Raw genomic sequence first — 18,321 nt, 5'->3', positions numbered from 1 at the left:
GACAAGATTGATTGTTTGAAGTTGGTTGACCGTTTGTATACTCCGGACAATGTTGAAGCAGAAGACAACTATCGACTGACATTTTTGGGGAAAATGCACACCAACCAATGTTCCCCACTGTGGAAAGGGCTAACACCCAAACCGCCGCACAACAATATTACAGACATGTTCGCGTACGTCGAAGTTAGCTATCACTTAAGTTTTTAGAAGGCGAAGATTTTCAGAATGCTATTACCACTGATGACAACGTTGAACTTGACAAAACAGATGCCTTGAGGGAGTGTAGTTTCAGCAGAACTTCCCTCCACCCGAAATTTTTTATCCTGAAATGTTTCCGTTTTTGTTCTTTTTGTTTAGTTAGTGTTTTTCTGCAGTGCCGTCTGCATTATTCAGTATGAGGCACACAGCGACAAAAATCTGACAAAGACTACACATACTCAGACACATTAATATACACTAGTACAGGAGAATTTTCGACTTGTACGCAGAGCATTTATCTGTCGCGGTGACTGCCCTGGTTCTACACGTGTATTAGGTTGATAATACCTGTAGTGTTGTTGAGCGAGAAGAAAGACACATAATCAGTAATATTAATCCAACGCTTTGAAGAGGCTACTAGAGACTAGCATATTGCTGTAAAATAAGAATACGGTAATTTGGGGTAATTATATATACGCTGTGTTGTTTCATATTGTGGGCTCACTGTTCGGTCCAATATTTGGATCATACCCACTTTTTTTACTCGTCCTTCTTGATCATGAACGGAATCTTATAGCTTCCATAATTGTTTCACCTTAAATTTTTTTTTGGCATTTTCCAGTTGATGATGTACAGAATGAAAAATTCGGAGAAGGACAATCTGGTGAAGCAGTTTCAGAGCATCACACAGGTCGACTCAAAAGAAGCGCGTGAAATTCTAAGAAAAAATAATTGGAAACTAGATGAAGCTATGGATAACTTTTTTACTAACCAACACAGAAGAATATCATCCTCATCAGCTACAAGTCAGAGGGTTCGTTAGATTGTTCTCATTTGTTTAATATTAAGTTGGGTTATTTTTGCCATGTCCAAAAACATGATTAAACCATAGAGAGTGTTCAACATTCCGAAAAAACCAGGAAAAATTTTAAAGCTCTCAGTACAGCGCCTCGAGGGAAAAATTAGTTGGTCCTTGTTATATATTATTACTCCAGCTTTCTATCGAAAAGAGCATAATTCAGTTAATGGTGGGCTTTGTTTTAGTGCAACTGAAGTTTCTTTTGTTTAACTATTTTTTTCTTGTTCCGTACTGAGTACCTTTTATCTATTCTGAAGCCTACAAAAATTAGTCAGTCGTTTGATAGGTCGACAGACGTGCGATTGAAAATGTCTTCAAACACTACGCTAATCCTCAAAGTCCCGACTTCATGCTTGCAGAGGAAATCATCAGATTTTGTGGTGACCTCAGCCTAGATCCTACATCTCTCCCAGTTTTGGTGCTGGCCTGGAAATTTAAGTCAAAACGTCAGTGCGTGTTTACGAAACAGGAATTTGTAGAAGGCATGTACGAATTGAGCTGTGACAGTCTTGACAAACTGAAGTCTTACATACCTCACATGATGTCGGAGGTGGAAAGCAGTAAAAGCGAAGGCTTCAAGTAAGTGCTCTTCTAGCCATAGCAAATATTAGGTTGCAAAGGAGCGGAAATCGTATGCTTTAATTTGTTTAATTGCTCTCAAACGAAGTATGAAGCAATTATTGTTGTATGTGTCTTCTAGTTCTCGTTGTTTTTTGTGTAATTTAAACAGTTCTCTCATACACACTTTCAAGCATTTGAGCTCAGTTTACTTCTAAAATTCAAATCAAAGGTGCCCCAGACTTTTTAAAAGCTTTTCCTAATGGCCTATATAAGCATAACATCATTTTATTGAAACCTATTAATAATTAAACGTAGCCCCCCCCCCAATGAATTGAACCCGTGCAATTGAATGTCTTCCGTGCAATTGAACCCCCTAACCTGTTGGCTGAAGCAGGCTACTATAGAATCATGTCGCGAATGTCGATCGAGAAGAGCAACTCGTCCGACATTAATCGGCTATGCTTTTAGTGCTATTGGCGTGATGCAATTTTATTTAGGCAATTGTACAAATTCACGTTTGGGTACGCAAAGGAAGAGGGCAAAAAGAATCTGGATATTGACACCGCAACTGCCTACTGGAGCTTGCTTTTGGAAAAGAAGTTCATTTTTCTCAGCCTTTGGAAAGAATTTTTATCTGGTGCTGGTATGTTTACTTTATTTCTTTCCTTCTTCATTGTTCATTTTAGTTGAATGTTGCTTAGTATGCATTTGAAACGCTATGGATCAAGAGTAATAAAATGTGATTTTGCACATATTTTATATAACATTGTATAACAAAAAAAAAACTTAAATATGCACATTGTATCGTCCCGTTATTACTACAGAAAGGCTTTGCCCTGATTCATTTCTCTCAAACGTAGTTTGTAGCAATTATATTAGTTCTGCTGCCTTATTTTATGCGAATTTTTACTCGACTGATTTTCGTATGACCCTTTTGACCTCAAAAACGAGATAAACAGGTAACGCCCGGAGGGCATCAATTTCTCTTAGAGCCTTATGGCTCACTAGTCTCTAAGTGTGCGATTCAACAGAGAAGTTTAAGAAACATATGTGATATGAGGGTGGTGCTTAGAGTTTGGCCCCTCCCCTTTACCGGAAAATCTACAATGAAATATTTAACTGGAACCCAATCCTCTTTACCATTAGCAAAAATAAGGTAGGCTTCAGAATTTCCGATGTTATGGAATATGCTTTAAGATGGGCCCTTATACGTTTAATACGCTTGCTATTACGCTTGATGATGGTCCCGTAGAATGAATGCGCAATGATTTGCATAATGATACTGCCGCATTTACTCGCAAGATCCAAAATTGAAAACTACGCTTCAATAAAAAACCTTTTCTAGAAGGCTCGATCTGTGGATCAGGTGCAAATTCGACGACCTGTTCGATGAGGCAAAGGCACTTCAGGAGCGTTTAAGGAAATTAAATAGAAAACGAGAAGTGGATTTGAAGCCTTTGACAAACAAATGGAGTCTAGTAAGATATCGAATGCTTTAAGATGTCTTCCAGACGATGCAAAGGGCGGTGTGCTTTCAACATCCGATAAATTGATTATCAAAGAAAGAAATTGCACCTTGCTCGATCTTCTACAAAAATAGCAACCATGTAGTCAGAAAGCTGAGCTCAAATACGTAGTTACCGATCTGAAAAATCTGGATTTGCCGTTTCTTCCTTCTATTTTTGAAACAAATAAAGGCTCTGAAATAACAGCGCCTTAATGAAAACAAAAGGCAGCGATGGCCCCTCTGGTCTTGATGCGGGGGAATGGAGATGGCTTTGACATCATACAAATCCTACTCAATCGATCTCTGCACAGCAGTGTCCAAACTTGCTACCAGAATAGCCACCGAGTAACTAATTTCTTGAATTCTGATAACGCTTGTCGTCTGACTGCACTCGATAAATGCCCGAGGGTTCAACCAGTTGGCATTGGCGAGGGCTTCAGACGAATCATAGGCAGGGGTACAGTGAAGTGCGTTTTTAACGAGATCTCCAACTAGTTGGGGGAAACGTACAGATGTGCCCTGGACATAAGAGTGGCATCGAACATGCTATCCATGCACACCGCCGACGCTTTCATAGAAGATCGTACTGAAGCAATCGTTCTGGTTGATTCCAGAAATGCGTTTTATAGATTGAATAGAGATCTGGCTTCAAAACATCAGAAAGCTATGTGCTTCATTTGATACACTAGTCATAAACTCTTATAAGACCCCATCAGACCTTTTATTGATAAAATAGTAATCAACTCTCAAGAAGGAACCACACAAGGTGATCCAAAAGCCATGGCAATGTAGGGATTGGCTGTACTTCCTCTCATTGTTACGCTTGAAAATCAAAATCTGACTCATGAATGGTACGCAGATGAAAATAATGTGGCCGGTAGCCTTGAATCACTACAAATCGTGCTAAATAAGCTCAATGAACATAGCGGTGCATTTGGTTATAATGTGACCAAATGTCAGTTCATTACAAAACCGGAGTTTGTTCAGAAGGCAAACAAATTTTTTTGGGATTAGATGTTGATGTAATTGAACGTTAATTTTATTTACAGGAGGAGATGGTCCGTCAGCATCAAAAGCCACACAGAGATTGGCTTCCAGGATCAGCGATAAGGCAGAAGATTCATATTTGGACGTGATCACGTACATAAGGACAAAAATATTTTCGCGCTCTTGCGTAGCTCCATACTCTGCCTCTGTGGCGCTCCATGTGCGCGCTGCAGTAGAAGCGTCAATAGGAACCATTGTAGAGGAAGGAAGGCTGTTGTCCTAATCAATTCAATCTTTTCCTCATCCTGATTCAAAAGCACTACGCATTATGTTTTGATTGCTATATATCATCTATTTTGATTATACTTCTGATGCTTTAATTTCTCTATCTTTTGCATCTGATGCTTTGTTTTTTTACTCCTATCAGGATTTTGAAATATTTATAGGAGTTGAGTTGCTGCCACCGAGTTAACCGACTATCCTTTTTAGGGGAGGGACTTTCTTTTAACTGACCTCTTCTTTAGTTCTTAACTCATGTTATTTGAGAAATAGGTAAAAAAAACTGCATCAAAAATCTTTCAAATGAAAACCATTTTGGGGAAAGTTTTTAGCCGTTTTGTTAAAAAGAAAACTTGTATTTTTCGATGTAAAATATAAAACGAACGTCAATTTTGTTTCACCCATGTTAATGTCATTTTTCATTTTGAAGCGTCCTAGTTTTTACTGTAGGATAAGATACTTGATGTCAATTTTTTGTCAGTTAATGTAAAATTAAGCTTTGTGATGGGGAGGAGTATAACCTTCTCAATCCCTAACATTTGCTCAAGTCGGGTATTAGGGATTGCTTAAATAGTTACAACTGCTACTGTTATTTTGTTTAAGAAAAATTAAACTTGCTGATTAATTATCAGTTAATGTAAAATTAAGCTTTGTGATGGGGAGGAATATAACCTTCTCAATCCCTAACATTTGCTCAAGTCGGGTATTAGGGATTGCATAAATAGTTACAACTGCTACTGTTATTTTGTTTTAAGAAAAATTAAACTTGCTGATTAATTGTCAGTTAATGTAAAATTAAGCTTTGTGATGGGGAGGAGTATAACCTTCTCAATCCCTAACATTTGCTCAAATCGGGTATTAGGAATTGCATAAATAGTTACAACTGCTACTGTTATTTTGTTTTAAGAAAAATTAAACTTGCTGATTAATTGTCAGTTAATGTAAAATTAAGCTTTGTGATGGGGAGGAGTATAACCTTCTCAATCCCTAACATTTGCTCAAATCGGGTATTAGGGATTGCATAAATAGTTACAACTGCTACTGTTATTTTGTTTTAAGAAAAATTAAACTTGCTGATTAATTGTGCACCTAAATAAAAGTCGGGTATTAGGGATTGCAGGGTCGATTGAATTCACATATTACAAGATATAAATAGTTACAACTGCTACTGTTATTTTGTTTTAAGAAAAATTAAACTTGCTGATTAATTGTGCACCTAAATGAAAACTTCGTAAACATCTATCAAGAGATTGAAGTGGCTGGAATTCGAGCAAATATTTAATAATTGCAGATGATTTGATAATAAAAATAGATTGATTATAAATTACATTAAAAAATTGCCGAGGCTTCAGATGTTAGCATTCATAATCCAAGCTTGAGCTGAAATTTCAATAGCACCTAAGCTGCCTAATCGACGTGAACAAACAGCCTTTTGAACAAATTATTTTCAGAAATATGTTCGCAGTTCCATTTTGCTCAAAATTAGCCCCATATCAAGAAATACCCTCAGCCTACGTGCTTGTAGATGCCGATAGATGATTACGCTTCAAAGAAAGTCTACATATTTGGTGCAGACATTGTTAATCTTTTCCCTCGGTCTCTTAAAACAATGATGGTTCTTCAAAGTTGTCATTTCATCATTAGAACCAACCACTTTGAAGTTTTTTTCAAATAGGAATTAAAAATCTCGTAATATGCAGAAATTTTAAAATCTATTTAAGAGTTAATTAGAGCGAATATAATTTTATTTCCGGAAACCTGCTTTAGTGACGTCGCTTTTTTGATAGAATGAATTGCATGTCAATTGAGCCTGAGGAAGGCACGGTTTTAATCGTTAATTAAGAAAAATTGCTATTTAATATGTAGATAGAATATATTTCACGAATTATAATGTTTCTTGGTTAACGTTTGGTTGTGCCACCCTCAGCAGCAATCGACAGGCTATTCGATATGTCAAGAAGGCGTTGTCAATCAGGCAGGTATCAGTTGAATTCTGATAGCTCTAATTTACTCTTAAATAAATGAAAACTTTGTGCATTTTACGATGTTTTCAGTTCCTCTTTGCAAACTCTTTTAGGTGGTTGGTTCTAATGATCAAATGATAATTTGGAAGGACATCTATTCTGTTTTCAAAGAGAATGAGGGAATGGATTGATAATGTCTCTCCCAAGTATGTAGACTTTCTTTGAAACGTAATATGTCGGCATCTACATAATGGAGCAGGTAGGCTGAGAATGTTTCTTAAAAAGGGGCCAAGGTTATCGCTCATGAAAAAAAACTTATTAAGTGAAACAGACAATAATGCGTATTTTAAAGCTTATCCTATGCACACTTAAAACTAAAATATTCCGTTTGTCAAAATATTTTTTAAAAGGGACAGAATTAAATAGTTGGTAGCAGTTATTTTAGTCCTGTTCGTATTTTCTCATGCTATTTTATACAACCGATTTATCGTTAGGGAAGTTTTTTGGTACGTTTTTGCATGAAATAACGGAACAGAGCTGGTACAGCCCAGCCCGACTTCATTAAGCAACCAACTGTGAAATGTTCTCAGGGCCCTCGTAGGCTCTAAAAATGCGGTTCATCGAAACTGCTAAGGAGACATAGCTTCATGATGTAAAAGGCTACCATGATTTTTTTGTCATCCCCGCTCTTGCCCACCGTTTAATCTTCTGATGTGGCGTTTTATGGTTTAAAGTGTAAATTTGGTGTTTTTGACGCAGTAATTGTCTTCGGAGTTGCTTAGCTCAAGATAGCTATGACTATAGCTCAACCCTTCTCAGTTGCTTTAGAGTAATTTTCATCGACGTTAAGCGGCTATGATGAAATATAATTTTTTGGTCTGCGGCTCACCTTTTAATTATAGAAAACGATTGAGTGATGAGGCTCGCCTTTTAGTAATGGAAAACTTTTTAATGCGCCTTTTTAAATTAAGCCCTCGAGCTGATGTTTTAATTTTAATGACTTTGTTGGCGCTGCTAATAAAAATTATCTTCTTTTGGTACTTGAAATCTTAGAAAAGTTTTATTATCTAACCAAACATTTCAAAGTTCGACAAACAAAAGTTGTGCGAACTTCTTTACTGTTGTTATTAATAGCCGCCCTCATCTTCTCAGCCGGCTATTATTGCGCTCGTATTTTTTTTACAATTCAAAGAATTTGAATTGTATTGGGGCGCTGTCTTTTTTACGACTCGAAGAGGAGTATTGGAGAAGTCCTTTTTTTTAATCAATTTTATTGGAGTGAATTTTGAAGCGGGAAGTGAAACGCGTGAAAAAATTCGGAGTGATTTGGTTGCTGAACAAAAGTGAAGAGCGGAGCGAAAAGAGAGTGGTTTTTTGTTCATACCGCTGTTTTTGAGAGAGCGAGAAATTGATGTGAAAAAATTTTCTATGAGCGAGCGAAATTTTTTTGTTCACGTGCGGCATTTAAAAGCAGTTTTTATGCAATTTTTCTTGTTTATGAGGTCTGATTATGATATTGTATTGGATTTGGGCTTGCTCTGATAGAAATTGAAGGTTTCAAGTAGTTAATTTGAGTTTTATGCAAATTTGGAGGTTTTTGATCAGTTTTGCTGATTTTTCGACGAAATTTAATGTATTTTGGCCTTTTGTTTTGTTTTACTGCTTTAAGTGCAATTTGCATAGAAACTTGTTACTCAAAGAATATCAGGGATATAACTTGATTACAGTTTTGTTGGTATAAAACATTTTTTTCTGAAGAAAAATGACAGAAAAATAGAGAATTTTTTAACCACTTTTTTAATTTTTTGCTTTTTTTCAATCGTAGACATTTTTTTAAGCTTGTTATGACTTGCCCATTATTTCGCGAGCATTTCATTGCTCTATTTGCTCAAAGTAACTTTATTTGGCTTTATTTTTTCTTGTAAAAATTAAAAAACACCTTAATTTTTCTCGTTTTTTTTGTTCAATTTGGTTTTAAATGTCGTTTCTATTCTTCCTCAACCTTTGATAGCATTTGGGGAGTTTTCTAGTGGAATTCAGTTGTTGTAACTCTTTTGGATGTCTCTCATTTTGATTGATATTAGTTTTGAGTTATTTTTGTTAAAGAAAATTGAGTAAACCAGAGCAAATTTTGGCCAGTTTTTTGGCAAGTTTTTTTGCCTAATTCTTCAAATTTATTGTTTTTTTGTTGGTAACTTTTTCTCAATAAGGAGAATTTTTGTAGGTGTTGATTCTATGAATTTGCACTTGAAGGCTTAGCAGGGCCGTTTTCTTTTAAACAAATTATACAAAACTCTATATCGTTAAAAAGTTTTTCTTAGTCTTTCTTTAGTTTGTTGTTTAACGTTTCTCTGCAAGTACTTGGTGGGCGATTGATCTAGCCAAATATATAACTAACTGATTTCTAAGAGTTATGGATGGGAAGCTGCATGTTATCTTTTTGTAGAGAATTTTGTTTGAATTTTTAGAGAATATATTTTTTTGATTTTGTCCTTTGTCAAGTTTCCAGTTCTCCAGTCTTTTCTTTGTGAATTGGTTACAATGTCTGTCAATTGGTAATATGCTGGTGATGCATCTGATTAGTGAGAATAGTCAGATTTCTACTTCGAGTCGTTTCCGGAATTCTTCCGGCTATTTTTTTTTAAGATCTGTTCACACATTTTCATGATTTTTGAAGTCAAATTGGAGTAGTGATTTTGGTCACGCCGAACAGGAAATGGAACGAAAAAGCGAGTGGTTTTGCGGCGTGAATTTTTCTCGCTCTAATTTTAAAGTAAAGTGCGAAAATGGTGTTTGAACAAAAATTCGGTTTCTCGGTAGTGGTTTTTTGTTCACTTTCGACAATTTCACTCTGATTTTTACTGTTTTTTCGATTTTTTGGATCGGATTTTTTTCTAAATGGTTTTCCCAATCCATTCACAGCTCATTCTAGGCCTAGTTTTTTGTTTGAATTGAATTTTCATTTCTCGATAGTGGTTTTTTTTGTTCACATGCGGGATTTTGACATTGATTTTTGTTTTTTTTTCCTCTTTTTTGATCTGATTTTTTTAAAATGGTTTTCTCAATTCACTCATAGTCCATTATAGGTCTAGTTTTTCCGGTTAGTCAATGAAAATTCTTTGAATTGTACGTCAGGACTTGTCCTGCTATGTTTTTTTACTTCGTCAAACTTTTTTTCGCTTTACCATTTTGCCGCTTTTTCGACATTTTGCGTGAAATCTTTTTGACTTCTCTAGGCTAGTTTCTCTCTTCTCTCATTCTGCTAAAAGTGAATTTGAACATCAGTTGCTAAGCAAAGCAATTCAAAATGAACAGAGTCGGTATAAAAAATTGAAGTCAGAAATAGAAACGGGATAAACCCATAAAGCCCAATTTTAGATGCCCGCTATTTCAACGTCGTTCCTATAAGTCTTAGTTACCACCTCTAATGCTTATTGGTGTTGATAGTAGCCCTTGTAGCCTCTCTCTAAGAAACAGAAGTATGTTCAACTACGAAATGCCATCAAAATAAATCGGACTTAAAAAATATTTTTGTACAAAAATCTTTTTTTTTTTCAATATATTCTATTCGTTCAATCCCAATCATGCTTATTGGAATCAACGGCGGCTATTTTCCGGCAATCTGCCCGGTATGTTTACGATTGAAATCAGAAATAATCCGAACCCAAAGGGGTCCGAGATTTCTACGCTCCTAAATTTAATTGTCACCCGCTTGTTCGAAAGTAAGTGATCCGACGTTAGTAGGTTTATGTTTCAAATTCAACATGTGACGCAGTTAGGTTGCTTCTTACATAATACAATGGCTCTCCACTGTTTGTTAATAGTCATTTTATACAATTCTTTGCGTCAATCAGACGTTTATCTGTTATAATCTAACCCCTTGTTTTTAGTTTGTCTAATTTGCTTTGAATTGTGTGATTTTTTCAAGATTTTTGTGATTTAAACAAGTTTTTGAAAGTACAGAGCGTATTCTACTCCTATTGGTTGTTACACAGCTAACTATTCTTAGATGGGAAAAAGAGGAACACAATCCCGGTTGATACATGGAACGTGACCCTGGACTTTGTCAATCAGGTGACGTCATTCGACCAATACGACACTGAGGGTGCATGGCCCACTCTCCTGGATGAATTTGTTGAGTATGCCAGGTATGCTGGTATTTCACAATTGTAGACTACAGATTGATGTTATTAAGATCAAGCATTCTTTCTGAGACGCTAAATTAGCTTTATGAAACTCGTTTCGACTATTTCGTTTCAAAACAGCCCATGATCAAAATTGAAAATTGCATCGTTAGACATATCACAACTTGATCACAAGATACTTCGAAAGATAAACAAGGGTTGTTTCAGATGGAAAGAGGCACAAGAAAGACAACCACAGAAAACAACAGATGAACAAATGCAGATAGACTGAATGACTACAGTGCTAATTAAGTGATAACGAATGAACTCTCCTTGGACAAAATGAGCTGCTATAATTTGGGTCTTGGGACTTCCTTCAGTGTTCATAAAGTCCAAAAGCTCCTCTTCTTTTTGATGCTTTTCAATCTTGTCTGTTTTTCACTGCTGAGGCGACAATTCAACCAATGAAATGGCCTGTTTGTAAACGAAGCCTCCCAAAGTCTAAAATGTTGATAGCTTACAAATTTAATTTAGAGTTACTCCTTTTTTTCAAAGATTTTAGAATTTTCCTCTCAAATAATGTGATCAGATTTACGCTGAAGTGAATTGAATTCTAAGCAATCGATTGAACGAACTAGGTGTTTTCACGTGATTCATCTAAATTTAGATTTAGTGAAATACTTCAATCACGAATATTAAAGCTTAAATAAAATTTTGTATTCGAGAACAGGAGCCTATTTTGTAAGACCTTATAAGAAATCTTATAAGTTTGCAAGAATTCGCCTGATTGGTCGTGTTGCAAGATGAAAAATTGTTGCAAGTTCATTCCGGGCAGTCTAATGGGCCCAAATTTGGCTGTTATGAGTTCTGGCATAAATCTAGTTTTGCTTTTTTTTAAGATTTAGACAAATTGAATTACCATATTAACCAAACTAGGTAAAAATACAAGATTATGCAATTTGATTAGAGTTTATTCTGCTCCTGCATTAACCCCACAAGGCACAAATTTGCCCTGGACTCAATCTTCCTTGAGTCCGAAATCTTACACTACTAGAAAAATTAGTAGCTTAATCGCTTGTATCAAGCCTGAGAATATTTACTTTATTTATTGAACTAAAAAATCATTCTTAGATGACTGAATTGGGTGGAAATGAAACGCGTGTGTTTTGACTGTTGAACGAAGTTGTAGAGTGGAGTAGAGATAGTCGTTTTTCAAATAGATTTGTTTTAGAGCAGGAAATTGAGTTGTAAAAAATTTTGAACGTGCCAAATCTTGACTCGCAGCTGTTACCAGCTAATGGATATTTTGAGGAATTTCATTTTCGCAATTGTATCAGAACGTTTTTCATTTTTATACGTAATTTTTAATAACCGCCCTCAGCCAGCTATTATTGCGCTGCAACTTTTAATTGCTCTCAAATTAAGTTTGTAGCAATCATTAATTGCTCCGAAACGAAGTTTGTAGCTATTATATTAGTCGTGCGGTTTTCTCGCTTGACATGTGCTTCGTCGGAGTCTAAAATTTTTGTTCTAAATCGGGATAAACAGGTGAAGAGCGGAGGGCAATAAGCGACTGAGCATCTCTTGAGCCTTACTCCTGTCGGAGTAAGCGATTCACCAAAACTCGTATGTCGCAAAATTCATGGTGTGAAGGGTGTTCCTAATGTGAACAGTTTGAACCCCTCTATTAACCCATCCCCAACTTAATCACTCCCCCCCCCCCCCTTCATTAGTCACCATACCAATCCCCCTTGCCACTTCCCCATCCTTCACCTGACGATTAAGACCCCCTGTCTAATGCCATCACTTAACCCTAACGAGAAAGTGATATTTTTTAATTGCCGACTTCCTTTTACAGGATGCATAGGCCAGTCTGCTGAACAAAAGCGGGTAGATTTAGTTTAGAGGGATTTTGTTTATACGATTTTTTCAGCCGCCGTCAACCTCTCAAAGGCTCTTCATTCGGTGCTCTCCTTTTTGCAAGTCAAAAACTTTGAATTGAGGTGTTGTCTTTTCTAAGGTTGTTCACATATTTTGTATTTTCTGAAGTCAAATTGAAATAAAGAATTTGGTCACGGTGAAACAAGTTGGAGCAACAAAAAGAACGAGTGATCTTTGTGACATGAAATTCTTACTCTAATTTTAGATTAGTGTGAGAAAAAAGTGTTTGAGCTGAAGTTCGTTTTCTCACAAATGGATTTATTAATTCAATCTTTTAATGTGGTTTCTCAATGAAAAGTTTCTCACAAAGTGAAACTTCGAGCACAACACCCAATTCGATCCAATCCTTCCTATTGTAAAAAGAAGTAAAAATTGCAACTTTCGGCGCACGGTCAAAATACTATAAAAAATGATATATGCTTTCCAAACCCTGAATACTAAATAGCGAAAAAGTGAGAATTTCAAGTGCATGAATTTTTTCAATTAATTTTAATGTTAGCCTAATTGTTGTGATAAAATTATTAAATAGTCTCCATTTTGCACCCCGGAGGCTATTTACTGTGTTTCAGCTCGTGATTATTGTTATTTACTGAGTGATAAGAGGCTGGACATTGTTTGGTAGCCCCAATTACAGGGGATTTCAGATTCCGGCGGAAGAATTCGTATCTTGGACAAACATTTTGATTTGAGTTTTTCTAGCTTTTGGCGTGAGGTTTCTCCGCATCTGCTGGATTTATTCATTTAGCTTAGTTATTCGAAGAACTTATTCCTCTGCACGTGTTTTTCTCAGTCAACATTTGGCGCGAGAGTTCTTCATATTTGTTCGACTGATTTATTTGTCTTCTTAGTTTTTTATCTAGATAGTAGGATTTTTATTATTCGTTTAATTAGGACTTATTCAGCGCTTACTGCATTGTTAGGGCTGTGTTTGTTTGTCCCAAACAATGACGGCTTTATCCCCCATGCGATCCGCCATGCACTGTGTGCATGGGTTTATGTAAAGAACAAGAACGCGTTATCTGCTTTCGATGTAATTCTAATTGTGTTCATGGATCGTGCCTTGGAATTGCTCAGACAGCAAATTGCATTGGAATGATATTTTGGTCTTGTCCGAGTTGTTTGCCAACTTTTACAACAAAGTTATCAGCGCTTGAGCGAATATCTTCTCTTGAAGTTAAATTAGAGAAAGTAGACTCGCTGATTTCTGAAATTCAATCACTGAAGCTGGAGATAAATTCTCTGAAGAAACCGCATTACCCGTATCTTAGAGCTGCTTTCAGAATTCTGACTGACAGTACTGCTAGCGATCGTAATTCAAAGACACGGAAAGCTGAAGGCAACGAAAGCCTGCATGCCGACATGGAGTCTCAAAACAGAAAACCAAAAGTTTTCAAGACGGGCACAAATATTAATCATCCGACGACAGTAAGTGCAATTAAAAGACCACCGAAAAAACGGCTTCTCTACATTGGTTGTTTGAGCAACTGTCTCTACGAATGATTTAAGATATTATTGCAAGAACAAGGGAGTTGATCTACTTTGTATCCGTGAAATATCCAGGGAAGAATCTCGTGTGAAATTTTCCCACTGTATTCAAATTCGATAATGATCAAGTTGAATCTCCCGATTTCTGAACCGAAAATGTTTCATTTTCACGATTTTTTTTAAATCAGAAAGCGAGGGAATGGCTGGCCTCCCTTGATACATGAGTATCTAATTTCAAATCTGTCATTCACCGTGTAAAAGTTTGTTTACATAATGCAAGATCGGTTCGCAACAAGACCTCGCAAATAAGAAATCTTACTGAAGCTAATGATTTTAACCTCATAATTTTAACAGAAACTTGGATCAAATGTCGGTAAGAACCATCCTCTGAAACTTAAATATGTGAGAAACCATACGTGCCTTTTCTTTGATGATGAGCTAAGAACGATGAAAAGATTGACAAAAAAGTTTGAGAAAGTTTACCGAAAGAATGGAAATTCCCAAGCAAAAAGCCGGATTCTTTATTAAGTTTTGGTGTATTTTGAGATGTTTACCAAAAAGAAAAGTGAATACCTTGAAAAATGGGTCGCTAGTGAAAATAAGCGTGTTAAGTATTCTATGCTGCTGCGACTCTTGGGAAAAATTAATGCTGTCCTACCACAGTCACTAGGGGAGCCTGAATGTCTAGCAAAGAAGTTAATTGCTTTCTTTAAGAAAATTGAAGCCAGTTTCACTAACTCTAACGAATGTTCTAGAATTGAATGATTCACATACATCTACCCTGGACAATTTTCAAGTTTTCACACTGAGCGATTTGCATTTACTTCTACCAAAAATTTCGAACAGTACAATATTTGCGAAAAGGAGGGGTTTGCAATCGGTGGTGTTACTGTTTATTAAAAACTATCTTTCGAATCGTTCGCAACAAGTTATCATATAGGGATTTCTTTCTGGTGATGCTAAAGTTCAGACGGGTGTGCCACAAGGATCGGTTCTTGGTCCTTTACTTTTTCGTGTTACATACTGCCTTTAGAAGATTAGCTAAAAAAACTGGGAATAAACTATCATTTCTACGCTGATGATACCGTTCTTTATTTTGTATTCGGTTCAACCCTCAGTCAATGCTTGTTTGATGATATTCTGACCTCGATTCATTGTTGGTTCAGCAATGCTAAATTGAAATTGAATGCGGATAAGATTGTTTATATGATTATTCGGAAATGTAAAATTGTCAAACATGGTCTTTTACGTCTGCCAGAGGATGGTGACTACGCTGAACAGGTAAAAGTTCTAGGTTGTTATATTGATTGTCAACCTACTCTGCAACGACAGGACAACTTTGTTTGTTCGAATTCATTTTATTATCGTAAAGTGTGGTCAATTCGTGATCAAGTTAAAACATCAGTCTTAATTGAGTTAATTAGGGTTTTTGTTTTATCACGTGTTGACTACTGTAATTACCTTTAGTATAGTCTGCCTAACTTTTTGTTAGCAAAACTACAACGTATAATGAAATCTGGGGCGCGTTTGATTTTGCGATTGTCACCTTCAACACCAACCTCGTCGTCCCTGAGGCAGCTGCACTGGTTGCCAATTAGGCAGCGCATTGTGTTCAAAATCCTGTTGTATGCGCATCGCTTTATACATCAGCCTGGCAAACTCCCACTATAATTATCGGAACTAATGAAACGAAACTCAATGGTTACGAGGTCTCAATATTTTTACAATTTACTTGTTCTCAATTTTCGCTCTAACCTTGGAAGACGCTCGTTCTCGCATGCTGTCGCTGTTGAGTGGAGTAAACTTTCATTTGTTTTGAAACTGATACCATCTGAAAGTTTTTTCAGGCAAAAACTCGAAACTTATCTGTTTTAATTTTCCTGCACTGTTGAGATTTTAAATGGTGCTTAAACGAATAATATTAATTAAAATAGGTAATCAGTAACAGTAAATTAAAAAAATTTCCGTATTTTGAGTTTTTCACGAAACAATAATTTTTCATACAATGCGCAGTGCAAATTTTATTCGTCTTCTAGTGGTGCATATATGCAATTGTTTGTAACCCTCCAAGGGCAGCTAATAGTTTTCTCAAATTGCTGTTTTTATGTGTTCAGAGATCTGCTCACTCATTCCATTTTTTTTTCCAATTCCAAGCGAAATCAAAATTGGAGTAGTGGTTTTAATAGTAATAAAAGGAGAGAAAAGGAGCGTAGCTTAGGGGCTTGAAATTTCATCAAACTACTCCAAATTAGAGTGAAAGAGTTATGATTGAGCCAGTTTGCTTTTTTTCTACTTTGATCAAGATCATTTTTTCACGTCCACTTTTTGCACCTCTAAAGGGGAAAAAATTATTTCTAAAAGAATATTGATTCAATTTCACTTAAGCCGTTAGCTATAAACTGAAACCAGTGAATAGATTCCTTTAAATATCCATAGAAGCATTTAAGGTTTTTGGTTATCAAAAATATGTCGCACAAAAAACCCATAGGCAAAATCAAAACAAAAATAATGAGTTTTGTGAGCCTGGTATTGCAGCTGTTAAAACTGTAAGCTATATCCGTAAGCAGGCGTTCACTGATATCTCTTAAAATGCTTTTTATGCATACGGGCAATGCCAATTGGAATTATCTTTAATGCGAAAATTTGAAAAGGGAACAAATTACAACCTCAAATATAGGCATATATGCAAAAAATTACGAAAGTTGTATGAAGTTTAGTAGAAAAAAAGCCTAGAAACAAGTAGTTATAAGCAATACGATTAAAACCATTTTTGTTGGTTATCAAGAAAAACATTACAAAAATGTGGAAATATTTTGAGAGACTGCGCCCTAAAACAATCCCAATAGTTCGTGATTGCATGAAGCCAAGATGAGTCCAAACCTAGCCCTGATTTTGGTGGGCGTCCTTCAAAAACAATATGTTATTCCATACGTTTGCAAAAATATCAATTAGCAGATGAATTATTAGAATAAACCCAAAAAAAATGACTCACTTTGAAGTGTAATTGGGTTAATTTTTCGAGAAACCGGCAAAAAATTAAATCCAGAAGACTCCTATAGGAAACGAAAGTGCAACTATCTTTTTTCGGGGTTTTCAAAGATTGTAACAGTGGATGTTAGGTCTCTGCTTCCGGAATACTTAAGCAAAGTGTTATAAAAAAGCGTTTTTGGAGCCATTTTTGATTTAAAAATTCTGGGGTTCGAAAACTTTTGCAAAAAGTCAACAAAAAGTGTCGGATTAAATCAGTTGACAAGATTACTTTTCCCTTAAAAGTAAAACCAATAACATTTTTGTTGACATTTTTAGCAAAATTTACTCAAATTTGGTCAAAAAATACGGAAAATGTGATTAAAAACAGGAATTCTGTCTACAATTCACAAAACGTTAAACCTCGATGACTCTCTCTAAAAACGAAAAACAAGGACATTTTTAAAATTCCATATTCTATGCTGGACGGACTTTCTATTGATATCGGTCTCGAGTCTCTACGATGAATATTTTGATCGGCCAAATTGACGAAACAAAAAAAACCATTTGAGTATGTAGTTCCTCCCCCCACAAGTGGGTCGGAACAATAAACATTATAACCAATTTTTGTTATGTTAAAGTTTAACAGAACAAAATAAGGTAATTACTTGAAAATGGCCCTAATTTTTTGAAAACCCCTCCTCCTCCTCCTCCTCCTCCTCCTCCTCCTCCTCCTCCTCCTCCTCCTCCTCCTCCTCCTCCTCCTCCTCCTCCTCCTCCTCCTCCTCCTCCTCCTCCTCCTCCTCCTCCTCCTCCTCCTCCTCCTCCTCCTCCTCCTCCTCCTCCTCCTCCTCCTCCTCCTCCTCCTCCTCCTCCTCCTCCTCCTCCTCCTCCTCCTCCTCCTCCTCCTCCTCCTCCTCCTCCTCCTCCTCCTCCTCCTCCTCCTCCTCCTCCTCCTCCTCCTCCTCCTCCTCCTCCTCCTCCTCCTCCTCCTCCTCCTCCTCCTCCTCCTCCTCCTCCTCCTCCTCCTCCTCCTCCTCCTCCTCCTCCTCCCCCTCCTCCTCCCCCTCCTCCTCCTCCTCCTCCTCCTCCTCCTCCTCCTCCTCCTCCTCCTCCTCCTCCTCCTCCTCCTCCTCCTCCTCCTCCTTTAAATATCCATAGAAGCATTTAAGGTTTTTGGTTATCAAAAATATGTTAAGGTTTTTGGTTATCAAAAATATGTCGCACAAAAAAACCCATAGGCAAAATCAAAACGAAAATAATGAGTTTTGTGAGACTGGTATTGCAGCTGTTAAAACTGTAAGCTATATCCGTAAGCAGGCGTTCACTGATATCTCTTAAAATGCTTTTTATGCATACGGGCAATGCCAATTGGAATTATCTTTAATGAGCAAATTCGAAAAGGGAACAAATTACAACCTCAAATATAGGCATATATGCAAAAATTAC

General features: G+C 36.5%; 1 protein-coding gene across 1 annotated transcript; it reads left to right on the top strand.

The window, feature by feature from the left end:
• Nucleotides 1-823: 823 nt before the first annotated feature.
• On the top strand, nt 824-11,018 carry LOC142348505 (DCN1-like protein 1). Its single transcript, XM_075399883.1, has 5 exons — nt 824-1,012; nt 1,344-1,636; nt 2,116-2,261; nt 10,365-10,503; nt 10,708-11,018. Exons 1-5 carry the CDS (start codon nt 824-826, stop codon nt 10,769-10,771), a joined length of 831 nt encoding a protein of 276 aa, XP_075255998.1. The 3' UTR covers nt 10,772-11,018.
• Nucleotides 11,019-18,321: the final 7,303 nt, after the last annotated feature.

The sequence above is a fragment of the Convolutriloba macropyga genome, chromosome 1 (assembly GCF_964194025.1).
Source record: "Convolutriloba macropyga chromosome 1, txConMacr16.3, whole genome shotgun sequence".
Classification (NCBI taxonomy): Eukaryota; Metazoa; Xenacoelomorpha; order Acoela; family Convolutidae; genus Convolutriloba; species Convolutriloba macropyga.
This window is presented reverse-complemented; position numbering and strand designations above follow the sequence as displayed.

Bases quoted from the DNA above. Each gene is read 5' to 3' on its own strand.
- LOC142348505 (XM_075399883.1), top strand. From the start codon at position 824: ATGATGTACAGAATGAAAAATTCGGAGAAGGACAATCTGGTGAAGCAG. The intron at 1,637-2,115 runs GTAAGTGCTCTT...AATTTTATTTAG, and splicing joins AGTAAAAGCGAAGGCTTCAA to GCAATTGTACAAATTCACGT. The intron at 2,262-10,364 runs GTATGTTTACTT...AACTATTCTTAG, and splicing joins AGAATTTTTATCTGGTGCTG to ATGGGAAAAAGAGGAACACA.